This window comes from Copadichromis virginalis, linkage group LG5 (assembly GCF_057382275.1).
Source record: "Copadichromis virginalis isolate Kocher_CV1m ecotype Utaka linkage group LG5, C_Virginalis_male_GT1.1, whole genome shotgun sequence".
Classification (NCBI taxonomy): Eukaryota; Metazoa; Chordata; class Actinopteri; order Cichliformes; family Cichlidae; genus Copadichromis; species Copadichromis virginalis.
The window spans coordinates 23153443-23174237 of NC_140622.1; the positions used below are offsets into that span (position 1 = coordinate 23153443).

Sequence of the window (20795 nt, forward strand, 5' to 3'; positions counted from 1 at the left end):
CGGTGACTAAATTGTAGAATGAGTGGCCCTCACTTCTGGTCACCCTCTGCTTCTACCTCCATCACTTGAGGATGAGTCATAAACTGCTTCTCTCAGGTCATGGCTGATGTTAATAACTGCTTAATCCTTGGAGCCAAAGTCTGTCGTCATGGCTTTCAGGAAATGAATGAATGTGAGCGTACCAATTATAGTTTAATCATTTATCACATATGCCCTTAATATGAGGACATCCAGGTTAAGTGACCTACAGTATAACTGGGTTCAGCAATAACAGGCAATTAATCAGCCTGATGTATACAGTCGTTCATCTGTTCTGCACTGAGAGACTGGATAGAGCTGGCTCAAAAAGCCTCAAAGACCACCTCTGTGAGAGAAGAAATATGTCCATAAGTTACTATAGAGCCCAGCAGTGTCATTTATGATGTTATGATGTTAAATGTGTCCCATTAGAACTCCTTAAAGTTACAAAAAGGCTGGACACCCGTGATGTAGAGCTGGCTGCTGGACTTGGCAATAAATCTTTGTTAGGAAAAAGATTTAGGAGTTAAAGCTTTGCGGCGCTCTCACTGATGGGTGATATCAGCTAACAGTGATTCTTTTAGTCTCGTTTTAACCTTTGTGGCCCTATGGCTCCATCATCTGTATCAAAGAGTATATCTTCTGTGAAGTCCACTCTATGCTTCCTTCGAAGTATCAAAGACTTCGGTAAGGTCCTCGGTAATGCTAATTAACAGGACCAATAGATCCCTCACTGCTGAGACTTCCGTTTTGTTTCTAGCTGGACTTCACATTTATAAAAGAAGAATATCTTTTGTATCCCAGAAAACATGTCTCTTCTTTAACATGCTGCCCATATCTTAAACTTTGGAGGAAATGTGATGGTGTGTGTGTTTTGTAATCAAAAGATCTTTCATTGTTGCATTTGCAGGTCAGCACAGAAACTGACCTCATTAAACAAATCATTGACCTTTTTGCCTGTAAAGTCGGGTGCAAATTCAGTTTAATCCTTTCACATCCCAGTGTAGTCTTTGACTATGCAGTCCAGCACAGTTATAATTGACTACCTCTGAGTCAGGATTAGCATCAAGGGCGTAGCACTGAAGGATGAGTTTAAGGTTTCATCCTGTTTTGCATTTAGAGGGTTCCAGTTGGTTATATTATTATTTTTAAGCTATTCTCTTGCTTTTCTATTCAGAAATAACCCCTGAAGTGTGATGATTAAACACTTCGAATGCACGAATACATTATTTCTATCTGCCTCTCCAAACTCTAAGTTATAAAGTATACTGCTCAAAAAAATAAAGTTAACACTTGATTATCAACAAAGTCGGTTAGACTTCAGGGATATCAATCTGTTCAGCCGGGCAGCAGAAGCTGATGTGAATCAATTTTCTCCTTCTGGCCAAACTGTCAGAAAGAGAAGGTGCCATGAGGGCTCGCTGTCCTTTACTGGGACCTGTGCTCACAGCCAGGCAAGGTAAAGCTCAATTGGTATTCATCCAAGAGCATTAGAGCTGGCAGGTGCACCACTGGTGTCCCGTTCTCTTCACACATGATGTTGCAGGCAGCATAACATTTGCCACGTCATGTCCACACTCTGTAACGCCTGTCACACATGCTCAGTGTGAACCTGCTCTCATCTGAACAAGGCGCCAATGGCAGACCTGTCAGTTCTGGTGTACTCTGGCGTATGCCAGTCGAGCTGCGTGATGCTGGGCTGTGAGCACAGGTCTCACTAAAGGGTATCACGATTTTTTTTCAGTGCTTATGTGGAACTTTCAATTCAATTCAATTTTATTTATATAGCGCCAAATCACTACAGCAGTCGTCTCAAGGCTGTAACTTTCTTACAGTTTGGTAAGTAACGTACACACGAACAGTCCATTGGAGTTCATTCTCCTGTTCCTCCTTGCTCCTTCTACAGCCCTGCACTTAAAATGAATATTTTAACAACATCATAAAGAGCTTATCCACAAGTGCACATTTTATTTATTTTTACTATGTGCATCTTACATTAAAAATAAAATGACATTGACTCCAATTCTCTATCACACCAGTTGAGGGCAGTCAAGATTAGGAAATGTGGGTGTTGATTTCTTACTGTGTGGTATGGCGAGCTGTTCAGTGGGTGGTGTTTTATAGTAAGGTGATGGGCAATTCAGCACATTGTAGAGTAGTACACTATTGTACTGCACCGCCATCAATTCAAGCACAATTCAGCAACTTGAATGCACTGCAACTTCAAAGCCTATTTGGAGGACCAGTAAGTCAAACAGTGTTGCAGGTGAGGACACATTATATGTGTAAGCAGAATTGAAATAAACAGTGAATTATTATTACATGGATGACAAAAAGCCAGGACACACAGATCAACCTGGTTTCTCAGGTTTCAGGTAAATATCTGGCACAATGTGCATATGAAACACAGACCATCCTTTTCATAGTTTTCTTAACAAATTTTAAATCCAGCAGTATTTCCAAGAATATTTGTTATTAAAAGGTACATTCTTCAATCTCAATGAGAATATCATGAATAAAAATCAGGATCTTCATCATGTTGCATCCTTCAAACCACGCAGATGACACGTGACACAAGGCACACGTTAGCGACGATAGGAACTGTAATCGGTTTGTTCTGACATGCACACATGTGCAGACTCAGTCACGAATACTCACACACTCACACCTCCATCTCTCCCTATGCATTGGCAAACGCTCCACTTCACGCTGATCCTTCCCCTCTACCACCCACACCGGGATAAGTCATCCCTGCCTCAGCATGTAAAGCCTAGTCTCATCTGAACAGTATCATTGCCTTCGAGGGTCTTATTCTTGATCTTTTCCTCTCCTGGCTGGCAGCAAACCTACCGCACAACTTGCCTACAACTATGAGTCTATATCGGTGTCTCACATGCACATACTCACACAGAGACCCCAGACAGAAATCACAATATACTCCTTTTCTTTTTATTCTTTTCTCCATTTGGAAATTGCAGGGTCAATATTTTCATTAATCACATTACTTGACATGATGCACCAAAATTTTTACTCTGCTTACAGGAATACACTGAATAAAACACAAGGTTTCACAATGGATACACGACTGACATTTTGCCCATTGCACTTACAACAGTGAATGACATTTTTCCAAATTTTTAGTTTCCTTTTTTTCCCGTTGCTTCCCTTCGTCACCTCGCGGATCACACCCACCAAACTAAAGACCTCCTGATAGTCTGACAAAGGCATTCTGCTCTGCAATTGCCACGGAGGTTTTTTTTTTCTCCTCGTTTAACAAATACAATATGTATAGAAACTCCACAGAGACTGGATATGTTTCTGAATACAAGGTTTGTTCCACTGTTGTAAACAGTCAATACAAGTCAGCCACATACACTATGCTTATGCAGTAATAATGATCATCGTCATCATTAGTTTTATCGTCATCATCCTCATTATTGTGATAATAAATATTCTTTTTATACACAAAAGTTGGCAGCAAATACGGCATGGGGATGCACATGACAGCCGTACTCGAAACTCAAAAGCTGTACAGAAGAATGACTTTATATTTACAGTAAGAATGTGAGAACGTGCCCGTCTGCCCTTCTGTTAATAATGTTCTGTTTAGTATCATGCGCCTCGCCGTCGCTCCTCACCGTGTTTTTATGCAAGTATTAACGTTGTTCAGAGAGAGGCACTGTCACGCAACCTCGATATTCCTGTGTTTCATCAAGCATCGAGTGCTGCCAGTCAGGCTTGTGCTTTCAAAATGACATGCCCTGATTTGTGAATGACTGGCTGAACATTTTACTCATTGTTATTCTCTACGTTGGCCTATGAACGTCAAGGTTTGTTAGGCAAACCTCGGTGAAATCATGCCTTACCTTTTTTTTCCTTTTTTCCTTTTTTAAATTCAGGTACAACTTCCAAGAATATAGTTTCTAATCATGCACCTTTCCAATGGCTTGGCTGCTGAGTGGGTTAATCAACAATGAAATATCTGATAGAAGCATTCCATTCATCCTTACAGGTTATACTGACACCCAATATGTACATTGACACATATTAATGAGGAGTGCTGACCATCTGTATCACAGGTTTTATAGCAGCACAGACAGTCACTGCAAGCCAAACACTGAGGAGCCCAGGTCAGCCAAAACGCACAAAAACTGAATGAGGGCTTACGAACAGCCAGACAAAGCCAAGCAAACCCATGCTTCAAAGCAACATGATGGTGGACATTCATAAAACCAACAGTCTAACACAGTTTACCCTTTGGCAACAAGTCCCCCATGCGGGGAGTGAGGGGTCAAAACATGCCACAGAAAACAAAAACAAAAAAACAAACAAGAACTCTAGTTCAATATTCAAATTCATACAGACAAGTTGCTAAGTAAAAACGTTTTCAGTACTTTTTTTTTCTGCTTTCGTAGTTCATAATTCTCTTGTTTTCTTGTGAGTACAGTGATGATAATAAACTGTTTTAGGCTGAATCACTTCCAGGTTCAAAATGAGTCATTGCATAGAACATTTGAATTGATAATTGCTTTCGTCCTCTCCTGTATCTGTCTGTGAGTGTAGGTGTGTGTTTGTGTGTGTGTCCGCATGTGTGTACGTGTGTGTCTTTGTACAAATAGAGGCAGTGGCCCCAGCTTGTTAGTGAGATCATCTCGTTGGTTTATTGGTAACCTCATCAATCAGCAGGAGGTTAACAGGTCTATTTGGAGAGAACTCAATTAGCCTTGGCTCTGAAGTGTAACAGGGATGCAAAGTGTGTAACGTGTGCAGTATGTGTGTGCGTGTGTTTGCAGGAAATTGGTAGAGAGAGAGAAAGAGAAAGTGAGAGAAAGACAGAAAGAGAAAGTGAGAGTGTGTTCGTACCTGTCTGCATGCTCTTATGCGTCTGCATATACCATGCATGTTTGTACACGGTACTGTGATTGTAAACCCTCTGACAAATTGTATTACGGCTAGTTATTGACAGAAGTGTCTGATAATACCCTTCACTACTATAAACTACATTTATGTGCTATATAGCATTTTCTGCATGCTATTGCTTTTAAAAATGAATAAGCAAATTAGTTTGATGCGAGAAAACAGAGATTCAAATAAATACAAAGTGAAAAATAGATAATATAAATAAAAAGTTTTACCAAAGTAAACCACATAACAAAAAAAGTCACAGAAAAGTGATTCATTAAATACACAAAACAACAAATTTACATAATTATATCTCTTGTTTTGTCTTATGTACATACAGTAGTATACAGTGTAAAAACAAATGCGTGACAATATGAACGTTTTCAAACATATGAGGTATACAAGTAAAAACGTACCGAATAAGGCTCTTCCATTCAGTGAATATATCAGGCAAAAAAAAAGTGAAAAGAAACTAAAAGATGAGCCAAATCAATGAAAAGGATAAAGTCCCAGAATGCTCTGGGGCTGACTACAACGATGGCTTTGTGATGGCTAATAAAGAGCCGTGGCCATTTTTCATTTGGTCCTCTCATCCGTGTGAATCTCACACATGTGGGCACACCGGTAGTAATTTCCCTTCCCTAAAAACCTACAGCTAATGACTAGCGGCATCTTCGAGGTGGTGAAAAAGTATTGATATGGGCTTTTTTTTTCTTTTTTGCAGTTTTTCATTTGTGCGTGCATTCTCATGTCCACGTTTACACAATGCATTCTGTAGACACTGAAACAACAACAAAATAAAAGACAAATAAAAACACATTCAAAGACAGGGTCATTTTCCCTATACTGGAATGTACTGTAGAGATCAGAGAAACCAAGCCTTGAAGAGTTTTAGTGGCGTCATCAGGTTGGTCGTCATTGTCGTGATATGCAGGTTCTGCTCCAGGTATGTGGTGCCTTTTAGGGCTAAGATTGGTCTCTTTGGTACAAGGTAAAACCTATGAAATCTGACTTCTTTTTATTGATTTTCCACCATGTTTTGCATGAAAATACTCTGAAGGCATCAAAGTAGAATCAAGTATCCTTGAAAGACATGAGTGGTGTCACATTAAAACCCCTGTAGAGGGCGCTGTGAGGCTTTCTTCATTGAGCTGCTTCAAAGGAGGGACACGCAAGGATGAGCATGCTGACTTTCCCCTATGATATCCACCTGCCTCAGTTAGTGGGGCTTTTACTGTCACACAGATCCCAGGAGGACTTTTTCTTTTTTTAAAAAAGGATGGGAGGCATGACTTGCTCTTTCCAGTTTGCCTCATCCCCATTATCCACCTGAAATAGAGACAATGGAAATGTTAATGTTGGCAGAAATAAATGAAACCTTAATGCACAACAGATGCTAGTTAAATTAAAACAATACAGTTAAAAGAAAAATACCAAAAATGACGTTAAAAAAACCCATATTTTTGTAAAAAGCAATCACATAGTGGCAGACATTAAAGCTTTCTTTCTTCTGTTCATGTCACGACGCAGCCTGCCCACCACATCCTCCTTCACATGACACTCCAGCCTATCACAGCCCTGCTGGTCCTGGCAGTAATTCACTGAGCCACTGGGTCTGGTTTATCTCTACATTTCCCCTCTGACTCCTCAGAGTGGCAACCAACAGAGATGACCAACACGGTTGCTGACATCAATCCAAACTCGACAGCAGACAGAATCAAAGCTAAATGATAGATCTTCACTCAAATAAACTTCAACTTTGTCCCTGCGTGAGTTTTAACACAGGCAAAAGAGAAAAAAAAAGCGAGCTTTGAAATCTGCTTTATTTGCACTTTTGCAATTCTGCTCCATTGAGCAGAATTTGTTCATTCTACCATGTAATGAATTACAATGAGTCATGAATCTGTGTCCCTACATGTGCTCTTGTCTCTGTGTGTCTTTGCGTGTGTGCAACTAAAGCCACGCCACAGTTAGCTTTCGCTGGCTAATTATAGCCCAGTGTGCTTGGCCCAGATTATCGGAGGTGTGTTTAGTTAGGAGGTAAACTATTCTAGTGCAGACCTCACTTGCTCTTGGTTTCTGCCTATCATCTCTGCTACACAAACTTCAAGTGGACAGTAACAAAACTGTAAAAAAAAAAATGCACATGCAAAGAAAAGTTAATTAAACCAGCAACACAGGCATACATTCACACACAAGAACACAGATGTGCAGCATGTGAAAGTGACTTGCCGTTGGTCTAATGAGGCCTCAGATGTCTTCGCAATCATCATTCTGGGACCATAGTTCTGTATAAGCCTCCACTTACTTTCAGCCCTCTGCTCAGGACTTGTAACACTGTGCTGACGAAGCGATCGCCCTTATTTAATCCACTTCAGTCATGCGCCCATGTCTGGGGAATTGAGTGCTGACAAGGCATCCTTTGATTCCACCTCTGTTTAGCAATTCGGGGTAAAGGAGAGGTACCGCGAATCAGTTCAAATATACAATCAAGACATTTAATGAGTCATCACTTCACTTGAGTCTTCTCATTATGCAGACATGGACTATGCTAATCTATGTAAATATACCCTGATAGAACACTTAATCCATTAATCAAAGTGAGACAGCATTTTATGTTTTCACAGCTTGGAGTGTTGGTGTACCCCAAGAAAACCAAAACACAAACCTAAATGCATAAAAAATACCACCAATGATCAATAGCATAACATCTGCTGCATTTACTACATACAAAATTATCAAATCTTTCAATAAGTTACTATTATGACGTGGTTTTCGACTGCTTAGTGGTGCTTTGTCCCAAAAAAATAAAAAAATAAAAATCAAAGTCGACCTGTTACGATTCCCTTTCAAATGTACACTGTTAAAATGTTGACGCTCACATTAAACATAACAAAATTCAGACAATGAGGCCAGTGTATGTGTAAGTATTTTCTTATTCAGCCTTTTTTCAAGCAGACAATTAATAAATACATTGGAGCGTTAAACCCTTTAAATCTCTTTCAAACTTGTCCTAAAAGTAGAGATACTCACTGATGCATTCAGCATTCCTCCCTGTCCTCTAAAAAGTGAAATGTATTAAAGCAGTTTCATAGGTTTTTCCAGTACAAAGCTACCAATCCAACTTATTTCCACTCTGCAAACCCTGGAAAAAAGCAGCACAGTAGAAAGAAAATGAACATGTTAAATAATAACCACACATATTTCCCTTTTCTAAGCAGTAACTATTCAAAATTTGGAAGTGTTCCATCATTTCTGTTGACAGATGTCAGCCCGTCATCATTTCTCTAACGCAATCCGTGCTTCTAACATAACAGCTTGAAAAACAACAAAAATGTATACATTTTTATAATTTCAACAAGTCTCTTATTAAGAACTACAGTTTCATTACCCTCCTCTCTACAGTTCACCAGAATGAAGTGAACTTCTTCCCAAGGCCGGACAAAGCTGCAAGAATGACAAAAGAGAAGAAGGCAAATATGAAAAAACAAGAAAATCCAAGAGCTTAGTTTTAGCTGTAATAAATTTCTCTGTTTTACCATATCATAGCAAAACTAAACCTAAAGGAAAACTCTATTTCAATAAATCAAAGTATTAATGAGAGTACCATCTCCCAGTTTTCCTGCTTGCTCTGCAGCTCCTCCTTGCAGTATTTTGGTGAGAACATTCTCCCCTTCAGCAGGTGCCTGGCCTGCTGTAGCGCTGCCTATACCTCCCGGTTTGCTACCGATCCCAACGGGGGCAGCCTTGGAGCCTACAAACAACAACAACAAAAAATCTAAATCATCATGTACTGTGTGCCATATTTTTGCCTGTGGCGGTGGTTATGGCATCTTGACAGTGATACTATGACGTACCAATGCCTGTTAGAGGTGGCGTGGCTATTTTGGTAGGCTGAGGTGCTATTGGGATTCCTGCTGTAGGTTTCATTCCTGTGGCAGCTGCTGCAGGCGTGGTATCCATTTTTGCCTGAACAAAAATCAAGACAAATACTGAGTACGGGGAAACTGAAACTACTGAGTGGATTTCTGAGTGAGTCACGTTGTTCTCACACTTGCATTTCAGCAACAGCATCAAACAACAGCTTTATCCATAGTGGCATTTGGAACCGTTTTTGAAAGCTGAATAGGACACACCAGTGCAATTCACTGCTTATAATTATTATATCATCATAAAAGGCTTCTGTGGATTATTTAGAAAACACAACTACTTAAAATATGTCGCCATAAAAACATGTATGTTGTTGTATATGGGGAAAGCAAGGCCAGGTGTAGCTCTACTTACCGCTGCAGGTGGTTGCCCTGCTGCCGACCCTACTCCAGGCTGTCGTCCCTGTGCTGGAGCTTGGCCAGCTTTTGGCTGCTGCTGTGCTGGTCCAGCCCCTGCACTTGTTGGTATAGGCTGACTGCTTTGTATCTGGCCTTGCTGCAGCGGTTGCTGCTGCTGCTGCTGCTGTTGTTGCTGTTGTTGCTGCTGCTGCTGTGCATTCTGCTGATGGTGCTGCTGCTGAGCATGTTGGGTACCATCAAGTGGCTCAGAGCCTGGATGCCTCCCCGACTGGTCCTGCCCACCTGACCGCTGCTGTCCAGAATGGCCCTGAGAGGTCTGCTGTTGCTGTGGTTTAGGCCCTGTTGCAGTGGGATCCTGTCTCCGGGACGTTGAGCGATCTCCTTGTCCCCTCTGACTCCTTCCTGCAGTGCCATGGTGATGACCAGAGTCACGAGAGAAGTCTCCTGAGTTCCGAGGGCTTCCCTGGGCAGAACGTGAGTCTGCACCGCTCCTTCTTTGTAAAGATGAGGAACTCCGGCCATCAGAACGGCCAGATGGGTCTTTGGGGTGTGTCCTGGAAGACCGAGAGGACCTGGAGTCTTCTGTGGAGTGGCGGGAAGAGCTGTGTCTGCCAGGGGTGCTGCTGTGGTGACGGTGGTCCCGTGGTGTGGAGGATGAGTGGCGTTGGTTGTACTCATCCTGTGGACCGTATTCCTCTGGAGGCTCATCGTAATCATGGTAAGTATGTTTACTACGTCTGCCTGTGGACGAGTGACTCCCGCCTCCATGATGTCTTGAGCGATCAGAACGAGCCTCCCGTGGTTTCTCAAACCAGTCAGTCTCCTCTTGACCCAAATGATAGGCTTTTCAAAAATCAATACAGACATGATCAGTCAATGTCAGTGGTATTGCTTTGGCGGGTGGAGTAGCATGCAGACTGATGACATGCAAAATATCTGTAAAGCCATGCTCCATATTCCAGAGCCATGCAGATGTTTAAAAAAAAACAAAAGGAAAAAAAGAAGCAGCATTCACGGCCCACCTCATACATAAAAACTATGCATGCAAAACATGAATATAAAACATTTTTGGCATTGTTTGTCAAAGGAAAAAAAATAAATAAATCAAAATAAAAATGGTGATGTTCTCCAAACTTGGCATGCAGTCTTTTCAGCACAGAGGAACAAACTACAGCACAAATAATTCAGCACCAGTTACCTTCACTGTCAGAAACAGCACAATGCATGTCATCTACAAGATAAGGGTCATCTGGTTTATAGACATGACTCCTGGGCAGGTCCTTCTTATGATGGTCCTGTACATCTGGAAGTGAATGGCTGGAGCCGTACTGGTTTCGCACGTCATGGGCTTCTGATATGCCAGAGCTTCTTCCCATGCCGACAGGCTTTCCAACCGGACTGAGCGGGCTCTCCTCTTCTGAATTCTGGCGCATAGGAGGCCTTCCACTGCGGCTGCTTCTTTGAGATCGCTCCATAGCATCTCTTTCATACGATTTACTCCGGTGCCCTGTGGCATCTCTGGAAGAAATCTTGTCCATACCATATCCTGTAGACCTGGACCTACCAGAGCTATACATGCGGTCCTCTTCCTCAAGACCTTCACGACTGGTGCCATAATATTTCTGCTGGTCGTATGCACTTTTCTTCATCCCGTAGGTGGCATCATCCTGAAGCTTCTTGGATCTGGACACCACTGTACAGGAACCCCCCGTTGATGTTGTCATTGTGTAAGAGGCAAGGTCAGACTCCACATCCCGTGCTTCTTCAATAGGGGAGAATTTTGAAATTTTCTGCTCCATTCCCTGCTTCCTGTGTTTACTACGTTTAGAGGAGACTACGGCAGGGGCAAGATTCTTGGAAGTTAATTTGTGGCTGCTAGAGCTGCTGCGTGATGAGTGTTTATAATCATCATAGTAATAGGAAGAGCCTCCACTCACTGTGGTGCCAGTGCGACTGTCCACTGTGGTCTGGTAACCTGTGGAACTTATAGGTTTGCCATAAGCGTCCACGGGCTCATCATCTGGCCTGCCATATGCACTTCCTCGAGCGGGGCCATTCTCACTACGATACCGCCCTCCGACTGGATGACCCAGAGCATCTGTGGGTTGCCCACTGTCTTTTGTCAGCTCGCTGATGTCATCGATCATGACATAGTTCCTAGGAATACTCTGCTCTAAGTTAGAAGTGTAGAGACCATCTGTAGCATAAGCAGATGTGGGGCTCTCCACAGAATGAGTCAGGCCTGGCTCAGGTGGGCGGTATTGTCCATATGCATTGCCATAAGCTGAACCATAGCTGCTATCTGGAGCTGATGTAGCCACAGATACTGCAGGGTTGCTGATGACCTCATAATTGGTGGGAAGCTTTTGTTCAAGGTCAGCCAAAGATGTTTGCCTTGGTCTTTGATGGACTGTGAGAATCTCAGCCTGGGGCTGATAGGAGAGGCCAGGCTGGTAGGAACTGTGAGTGGGATAAGGAAGGCTCTGTCCTGGCATAGGTTGAGCAGGTGAATGGAAGCCCTGGTGACCATGCTGTTGCATGCCAATGTCTGTCTGATAAGAGGACTGGCCATACATGCGTGAGGAATAAGTTCCCTGGTTCTGATATCCAGGGCCTGGTGGGGGATGTGGCTGGAATGTTCCAGGCTGGGGTGCAGAGGATGAAGGGTACTGAGGAGGCTGGAAACCTATCTGTTGGTAAGTGGAGCCTGGTTGCTGTGTAGATGTTTGAGGGTATGGATAAGACATATAAGATGAAGTTGAGGGATACTGGGAAGTTGCAGTGAGATCATTCGTAAACTGACTCAGTGGGGCAGTGCTGGGCCTTGTCAGCAAACCATTAGCGTCAAAGGTTCCAGTTGCAGCTGCCATCCTAAGGTTATTGAGCTCGCTGTCTGACATGTAGTCTCGGGCATCACCCATACATCGCAGGTAGGCCAATTCTCTCCTCTCTCTCTCTTTCACCATAGTCTCCTTTCGTTGTGTAATGCCTAGCTCCAAATAGCGTAGCTTGGCATCAATCTCTTTTTCTTCTTCCTCCAGTTCAGCCTGCTGCTTACGAAGCTTCGACGACTCTTGTTCCACAGCTTTTAGTTCGCTCAGAAGGCCAGCCTTGGTGACACCCTGGGCGGGTCTTGGAAGGACCCTCTGGTGCATGCCAGGAGAGCTGTACATTTGTGCTGGAGTAACAATGGGAAGTGGAGTCTCCTCTGGAGGGGGGCTGGGGAGAGTCCTCTTTATTTTCCTCATCAGAGAGTTCTGCTGCTGCTGCAGGGAGGCCATCTGCTAGGAGGGGCAGATACACATCAGCAAACACGGAGCTATAAACAGAATGTGTTTATGTAAATTAAACTCATTACTGTACACTTAGTACTCATAGAGAAGCTGCACACAATTTCATCTCTACACCGAAGCAAAGAACTATTAAGCCCTGTGTTTTGTCAGACTCCCTGACGTTAATTGAGCTATGTACTATGAGAGCCTGAAATTCATCAGTATTTTAATTAATATGGTTTAATTTTATTAAAACGTTCCACTGAAGCCAGAAATTGTAATTGAAATTTTCCATGTTATGCCAGGTTAATAATTTTAATAAAATGTTTAGAACTAAAAGTCAACACAGAGCACCACGCTATATCACACTACATAAAAATGTTCAAATGTAACCATGTTGTTTATTAAAACAGTAATATTAAAACCACTGTTACTGTAATGAACTAAGCATTAGTCTACAAAGCTATTATCTTAAAATAACAGCAATTTTTCTAAATTTAAGGCCCATAAAGGTCAATGACAAAATTTTTGATGAAATATAATGTTGAACAAATTCTGTGTTTTAGCAGTTTAGTATATGTAAAGATAAGCAGATGATGGTTAGACATACTTTTCAAGGAGAATAAAATGAAGAATAAAATGAAGCAAATGTCTTCTGATTTCACTCCAAATGTAGTTTCAGAAAAATGCTAATTTTCCCTTTACTGCTTTGATAGTTGCTGTGGCTGGACTTCTTTTACAAGACATAAATATTTATGCGCCTCATGCAAGTAAGAACAGTGAAACATAACAAATAAAACACAGTTTAAAAAGATATCTATGCTAGTCTTTTACTTACAAAACATTTGTGCTTCGTTGATCCATGATGGAGGGTTTTTTTTAGTATCCACAAGAGAATCGAGTTTTAAATGTTAACACTAAAGATTAGAGGTATGTATATGAAAAAGACTTGGTCTAAGTGCAGAGCGATATTAATTTATTTTGACCAGCTGCTAACAATTAGGGAGCGAGCAAGGCAGCGGTGGGATTACTTCACATTGTGTCTCCCTGTGGCAAAACTTTAGGGTTTACCAAAAATAGAAAACGTGGCAAATAGAGAGAGAGACAAACGGACTAAAAATGTATAAATGGAGAAGATAGGGGAGGAGACGTAGCAGAAAAGCTTTTCTGATTTTGCCATCTGCTCTTATGAGATCATTCTGGTACTCTGTCAATGCCAGATCCTGTGTGATTATCCATGTTCATGTCCACACAAAGCATCCGAGACATCCTGGATACATATTAAAGGAAAAGCCTGAACCTTTGACCTTGCAGTCAGGGGATATACTGGCTCTGTTATGCAAATTAATATAAGAACTGTTATAATCACCTTTATCCTTTGATGGAGCATTTCTGTCCTGATGGGACAGGTTTGACCAGTATGAAAATGATGTGGATGATATTCTATGGCTTTAAAAGTCTTCAAACCTAAATTGAGTTGATTTTCGACCAGTTTGTTGTACATCGCTCTCCACCTCCCTTTTTTAAACACCAAATGAAGGGAAAATATTCTGGAAGAATTGTGTTCATCCTTACCATAAAATCTCAACCTTGGAAAATGAACTCCAAGGTGCACTGAAGCAGCTTTGACAGCATATGTTGGCGTAAACTGTGTGTGTGTGTGTGTGTGTGTGTGTGTGTGTGTGTGTGTATTTTTTAATTCACGTAATGAAGTTTTAGTTTTATAGTGTAGAAAAGCACTATGTGACTTCAAATAGCCCCCAAAAGGTGCTCCTTTTATTTGATTGTATCTGTGCTAATAGGCTCTAGTAACTATAGAATAAATTAGTCTTGAATGTGTAACACTAATAACCACACATTAGTTTAACTAGTTTCTAAAGTCAGATTTGTCTTGTAATTATACTCTTCAAACAGGCATTTAAATTTTTAGAATTCTACTAGTTCTTTGTTGTGTATAAACACTGATATGTTACATGCATGATAAACTCTGTTTAAACAAAAGGTTATGATTTTGTACCTGACTGTTGGACACAGCTTGTTGGTGATATGGGGAGAACCTGGTCTTGACAGGGTCCTCTGATGTAGGACTGAGAGGCTTTGGATCCGACATCGAACGCTGCACACTTTTTATGGGTCTTGGTAGAGTCTGGTGGCGTTGGGGTGACTCGGCGGTGAAGGCCTTTTGCTGGGGCGTTACGTGGGCCTTGTTAAGCTTCTCCTGTGAGGCAAATGTTGTCTCTAGCATGCGATGAGGAGACAGCGGAGATACAGGGGAGTATAGCACTTGGGGAGATTTGGGGGGCTGGCGAGAATGAGACTCATTCTGTTGCTGCTGATAGCCGATTTCCAAGGGGTCTGGTTTCCTCCTCTCAAACTTAACAACTCCTTGGAGTCTAGGGGAGATTGGGTCAGATGTGTTTGCTCCTACTATATGCAGACTTGTTGAGTAGGGGCTGATAGTTGTGGGCACACTTAGCTGAGGGGCGACCACTCCCTGGGAATGAGACTCTGGTTCTGTCTGGCAGGCCAGACTCTCTCCTTTGTGCGTTCTTTCAGGAGCCGCAATGTAATGTAACAGGTCAACCTTTGAGGTTTCTGCCACTGTAATGTGGATTGCAGGCGAAACCCTGCCTAGTTGGTCAGGTTCTGTTTGGCATGATGAATCATTTGTGGTCTGAATAGCTATGCTTGCAGAAACCACTTTGGATGATCCTTCAGATTTAGCCTCACCGCTAGATTCAGAGTGCTTGGATGCACGTGATCGCCTGCGCCTTACGGGCTGCTGGTCCCATTCTGCCTGGTCCTCCTCATCAGTCTGTACACTGCAGTCTGCAATTCGCCGAGTTCTCCTGCGCCTGTTCATGAATCTTTCCTCTCCATCTTCGTCATCTGTTTGCACACAGCTGTCTGTAATCCTTTTCACAGAGTCCTCCTCTGAGCCATCCCTCAGCCGAGGCATGGAATTCTGCTTTTTCATAATCTTAGAGTCAACCTGTTTGTCACTGCTTTTTAAAGACATTTCAGAGGCTGAACTATGAATAGGTCGAGCTGCCACCACGGCTTGGACCAGCTGTCCATCTTGCCAAAACTGAACACTCTGTCCATCTTGCTGAATAACTCTACCACTTTGGTCACAAATAATAAACCCTTGAGGGGGACCTCCTCCAACAACAACACCTTGTATAGCACCTTGGGCAGATGTTGCTGCTGCTGCAGCTGCAGCAGATGCAGCAGCAGCTTCAGCCGCCACAGCTGCCGCTGCTGCCTCCACTGCTGCTGTCTTTTGCCTTTTCTGCTCCTCCAACTGCTGCTGGAGCTGCTGCTGTAATGACTGGATTTGCTCAAGCTGCATTCTCTGTTGAGCTAGTTGTTCCCTTTGCATAATGAGCTGCGTTTCGCGCTCAGCTTGCTGCTGCTGTAGGACTTGCTGTTTGATCGTCTGCAACTCTTGGATCTCACGCTGAACCAGGAGCTGTTCTTTTTCTCTGTGACGCTGAAGCTCCATACGATCTCTTTCAAGCTCCTCTTGCAGACGTAACTGTCGTAATTTCTCTAGTTCAACCCGTTCTCGTTCTAACTGCAGCATGTGCTCTTGTTGCTGACTCAGTCTCTCATCTTCCTTACCTTTCTGAGCATCTGTGGGTGGAGAAAGTTTGGAGCTTGGTGCTTGTGCAGAACCATGTGGTGGTGCTTGCGAGTGACTTTGCGGCAAAACTAACTGTTGAGGCTGACTGACAGGTTGTGCTTGAGTTTGGGTTTGAGTGAGGGATAAAGGCTCAGTTTGAGCAGGCAACTGCTGTGCCTGCACTGGCTGGACAGTTGGAGGCTGGCTTTGAGCTTGAGAGAGAGCTGTAATACTCTGCGATGAGAGCTTAGAGTGGTCTATTTGATGATCAGCTGTTGTGTACATCCCAGTGGCAACAACACTTTGTACTGCAGTTTGTGATGGTGCAATTGTTGTAACTGTTTGTGGAGCAACTGTTGTTAAAGGCTTTCCAAGGTACATTGGAGTTTCTTGGTGGGAGCTGCTTACCACGGGCATACCTCCTGATGGTGTGGCAGACGTTTGATATTGGTTTGGAGGAGGGTATGAATATGCTCCCTGCGTGGACAGAGGCATCCTGGGAGTCAACTGAGGCAACCTTGTAAGACTAGCCAATGGTACAGCAGTTACACCTGTAGGGTACGATCTGTAAATTCCTCTCGGCATGGGGCGCAGGACAGAGGCAGGCTGTGTAGTAATTGGCAAGGTAGAGGCAATGGGAGCATTTATGGTAGAATATATCATTCCATCACCTCCCCTCAAAGCAGCAGGGTACAAGGCGCGTATACTAGCTTGTCTAGCATTTATTAGATTTGTTAGGGTTTGGCCATTTGCTGTTGGTCTTCCATCTGGTCCATAGAGTAAATTTGCTCTTATTGATGCTAAGCTTTGCTGGAGATTTAACTTTGCTAAAGGTCCACCCCTTCCTGCCCCATATGGTAATTCTGCATTAGTTCCATACCGGTTCCCATACTGATCCACTGTGTTAAGAGCTGCACACATGCGACTGATCTCCCTGGCAGTGGTCGCACTATACTGAGCCAAATTGGAGTCCTGTGATACTGTTAGGTCACGTGAACTGTAGGCATAGTCTGAACTGATATTTGACATGGAGCCATATCGGCGAAGGGGTAACGAAGGGCCTCCGAGATCTCCTTGGTGACGCAAGTCTGTGTAGGAACCATACTGTGCTCCCATGCCAAGGTATCCACCTTCATAAACCTGATTTATACTGCTAAGATCTACTGCCATACCACCCTGGAGATTATTCTGGTAGTGGCTAGCATCAGTCATGGAAGGCAGATTAGTATCCGACATGGATGGCTGTATTCTTCCTGAGGGGACTATGGGTGTTTGGTATGCTTTATGTTCGTCTGTCATTCCTTGTGTAACTTGAGGCTGGTGTTGTTGTTGTTGGCTAATGCTGTAGTGAGGTGACTGGGGAGGATGGGCTGCTTGAGAGCCTTCAGTGGTCGTGTTTTTATCTGAGGATACTGTGGTAGACTTCTGAGTGAGTGACCCTGAACAGGAACCACCAAAGGGCAATTTGTAAACAACATCACAACAAGCCACCTGGTTTTCTGGTTTGATCTGTCCAGTAAGATCCAAGACCTGAGGAGGGGGAGGAGGTTCCTCTCGCTTTATCAGTTGAGTCACTGTGCCACTTTGTGATGGATTACTCTCATCAAGGTGCACCATCATCACATGGGGCTTACCTGTGGACAGGTTCATTACTGTTGGCTTATTTTTTAGTTCTAAGGCAACTCCACCATACAATTCGTGGGGAATATTAGAAGCAGGAGCCCCAGAAACTGATGGTGGAGCCAGTGGGGAGACTCTAGGTATGGCACTAGCAGTCACTCCAGGCTGGGCACTGCTTGTCTGGTTCACTACAAGGTCTTTTTTTATCAGCAGTGGCTGGACTTGATTAGCCAAATTATAACGAGCAAAAGAGGATTGCTGCTGGTGCTGCTGGAGCTGTTGTTCCAGAAGCTGTTGCTGCTGAAGCAGCTTCTGCTGCTGTAACTGCAGTTGTTGCTGTTGTATACCCAGATTCTCCAGACAGGCATCAATTTTGGGAATAGATGGGTCTGTGATTGGTGGCTTACTTTGGGTTAAACAGACAGCTGATCCAACACCTTGCCCAAGATCCACACGGTTTTGTAATGGATCTCCATACACGACAGGCTGCTTTGGTTGGGATATGAATGTTGAACCTGCGACTGTGACACTCACTGTGGTTGGCGTTGATACAGATACGTGTGGTTGCTCTTGTGCATTTAGGTTCATGATAAGAGGTTGCACTGCTGTGTGTCTACCAGCCGGCTGCTCTGCTCCTAAAGAGTATCGTCTCGTGTCAGAGGCAAGGGATGTTAGGTCCATTCCCTGGTCTGTCATTATAATTGGAGCTGGCCTCATTGGGGCCCTCAAATCCACAATATTAGTTCCAAGAAGTGTTTCACCCTGACCTACAACCTTTGAAGTGCCTTGAATATTTGAAATTTTACCTAGCGATATCTCCACAGATCCAGCACTTATACCAACATTAACTTTTTCAACATTCTGAGCCATCTGAGAAGAATGTTTCAGGGACTGTTGAGATGGGTGTTTTTGAGGTGATGTTGGCGAACTTGTCGAAGAGGGATGCGAGCTGTAAAGTGTTTTACAACTTGCTTGTGTTGGTGATGACAAAGGCGAAGTGGAAGAATTTACAGTAAGTGGCTTGGCAGGACTAGTTGTTTCTGAACCGAGAGTTATCACCATCACCGGTGAATCTTGGGAGGACTGCTGTCGTATGAGACGTGGCGAAACTGCTCTTTGAGGTGCCTGAGCCCCATGGGATGCTGCAGCTGATGTAGGACCACCAGGCACAGATGGCAGTTGCCTGCCGCCACTACTAGTGGATCGCACAGATGGGGCATGAGTTGGACTTTGTACTGGAGAAGCAGTGGGAGAGACTGGGGGGCTAGGCCCTTTGAAAAGGGAAAAGACTCTGGAGGTCAGGGAGGATGTTCCAGGGTCAGATGGTGCCTGTGTTGGCCTCTGGGAGCCTACCTTGGTGCCAGCAGGTACCGGGCCACCTGTTTGGCGATTTGTCACAGTATGACTCACAGCTTTTGTTGTGGCAACTCCAACAACACCTTCAATTTTGGCACTCTGTGTCATCATCCTGTTTTGTGTTTCTTTTGATAGATGCTGTGCTGCATGAATACCTGGAATTCTTGGATCACTGCCTGTTGTAGAGAAGGACATAGGTGCAGTAACCTGTGTTGGGCTTGAGCCAGGGGTGAGTGCAGTTCCAGCTTCAAGATGATGCTTATCATCAGACTGAGAGGTACTTTTCCGCTGATTAACAGCTTGCCCCTGCCTCTGCATGAGCTGTGCTTTCTTCATCATCTCCTCGTACACTTCCTCTGCACTTTTCAGTGTTTTATCAGATGGTAAAACTGCTGTCTTTTCTGTTGGAGAGTAGAGAGAAGTAAAGGTTGGAAGGTTATACTCATTTCCTGATTTGTAAAGCTTTCCACCAATTATCTCAAAGCCTTCTGCCTCAGAGTCCATAGAAGGTGAGTACTCCGAACATGACGATCTGTGAAGTTCCTCCATCTCAGCAGCCTGCCTCAGCTCCTCTGTTGGTGATGCATCCTCGATAGGAGAGAGATTACTTGGAGGAGTTTTGGACCTTTCTCTGCGTCTTTGGGCTCGTAGCTCTTCTTTATCCCTTTTTGTTTTTCGGGCAGTACTTCTGATCCTCTGTTGCTCTAAATCTCTCATTTGCTCCTGTTCTCTAAGTAGTTCTTCCTCCTCTCTAAGCTCATCCTCCTCAGATGAGTCCTCAATGGTTGGCAGCAGGGGCCCATGGGAACGATGGCGAGCCTTTCTCTGCTGCTTAGCCTCCTCTAGTCGTGCCCTACGGCTAGGGCTGCTGTCACTGTCATCCTCCATGGATGACACAGATGTGGGGGATGTTCCAGAGGTGTAGCTGGGGGTGGTGGCAGGCAGAGTTGATGAATACTCTCCTTTAGACCGCTCCTCTGGAGACCCAGTCAGACTTTCCATCTCTAGCTCTGGTTCTCTTAGGTCATGCTCAGTACTGAGCTCCATGTCTCGATTGTAGCTGTTGGTGTTATTTAGCTCAATGGTTTTAAAGCGGCGAAGGCCTCCAGCGATCACAACGTCTTCTTCTTCATTTGCCTTATAAGCCCCTTCTGAAACCTTGGCGTCATCCTCAAAACTATTAGAATGATGAGAGAGTCGTCGCCTCTCTTTGTTTAAGTCTCCACTTGTTTTATGTGACTTTTTTACTTTCTGATTTCCATAATCTTCTAAATCTTCTTCATCAGCACTCATCTCCATAATTTGCCTCCTCATGTATTCTTCATCTGTTAAATCTTTATGTGACTTCTTCTGTCTTACTGGCAATGGTGAGAGACCACTTTCACTGCTGTCCTCCACGTAATCATGCCGAAGCTTACAACTGAGGTCATCTTCTGATTCATCTCTTGCTGCATCGTCATCGGGACTGATGTCCTGTCCTACCGACAGTGAATGTGGCCTGTGCTTCTGATCTGAAGTACTCTTTGACTCCAACAGAGGTTTCATGGAGCTCTCCAGCTTGGTGATTTCTGAGGGGATGGAGGCACCTCTTTCACTGAGCTTGATTCCTTCTTCCCGAATCTGACCAGTAATTTCCCCATGAGAACTGGAGATGCCATCTGAAGAGTATCCAGTGTCACTTAAACTCTGAGAACTTGATTTGTTGGAATCCTA

The 20795-nt window shown here is 43.6% G+C and overlaps 1 protein-coding gene across 3 annotated transcripts in view; it reads right to left on the reverse strand.

Annotated features, from left to right (window-relative positions):
• Nucleotides 1–2945: 2945 nt before the first annotated feature.
• bsnb (bassoon (presynaptic cytomatrix protein) b) overlaps nt 2946–20795 on the reverse strand; it is a 79391-nt gene continuing 61541 nt past the window's right edge. Inside the window, exons 5-13 of one of the 3 annotated variants that reach the window (XM_085456817.1) lie at nt 14499–20792; nt 10408–12490; nt 9205–10052; nt 8778–8889; nt 8528–8674; nt 8312–8367; nt 7954–8065; nt 7153–7354; nt 2946–6249 (exon numbers count right to left, since the gene is read on the reverse strand). In XM_085456817.1, coding sequence (XP_085312943.1) covers nt 8327–8367; nt 8528–8674; nt 8778–8889; nt 9205–10052; nt 10408–12490; nt 14499–20792 — 9525 coding nt within the window. In that variant the 3' untranslated portion in view covers nt 2946–6249; nt 7153–7354; nt 7954–8065; nt 8312–8326. Of the gene's footprint in view, nt 6250–7152; nt 7355–7953; nt 8066–8311; nt 8368–8527; nt 8675–8777; nt 8890–9204; nt 10053–10407; nt 12494–14498; nt 20793–20795 lie in introns of all 3 variants that reach the window. The other 2 variants (XM_085456816.1, XM_085456815.1) reach the window with 2 other exon arrangements.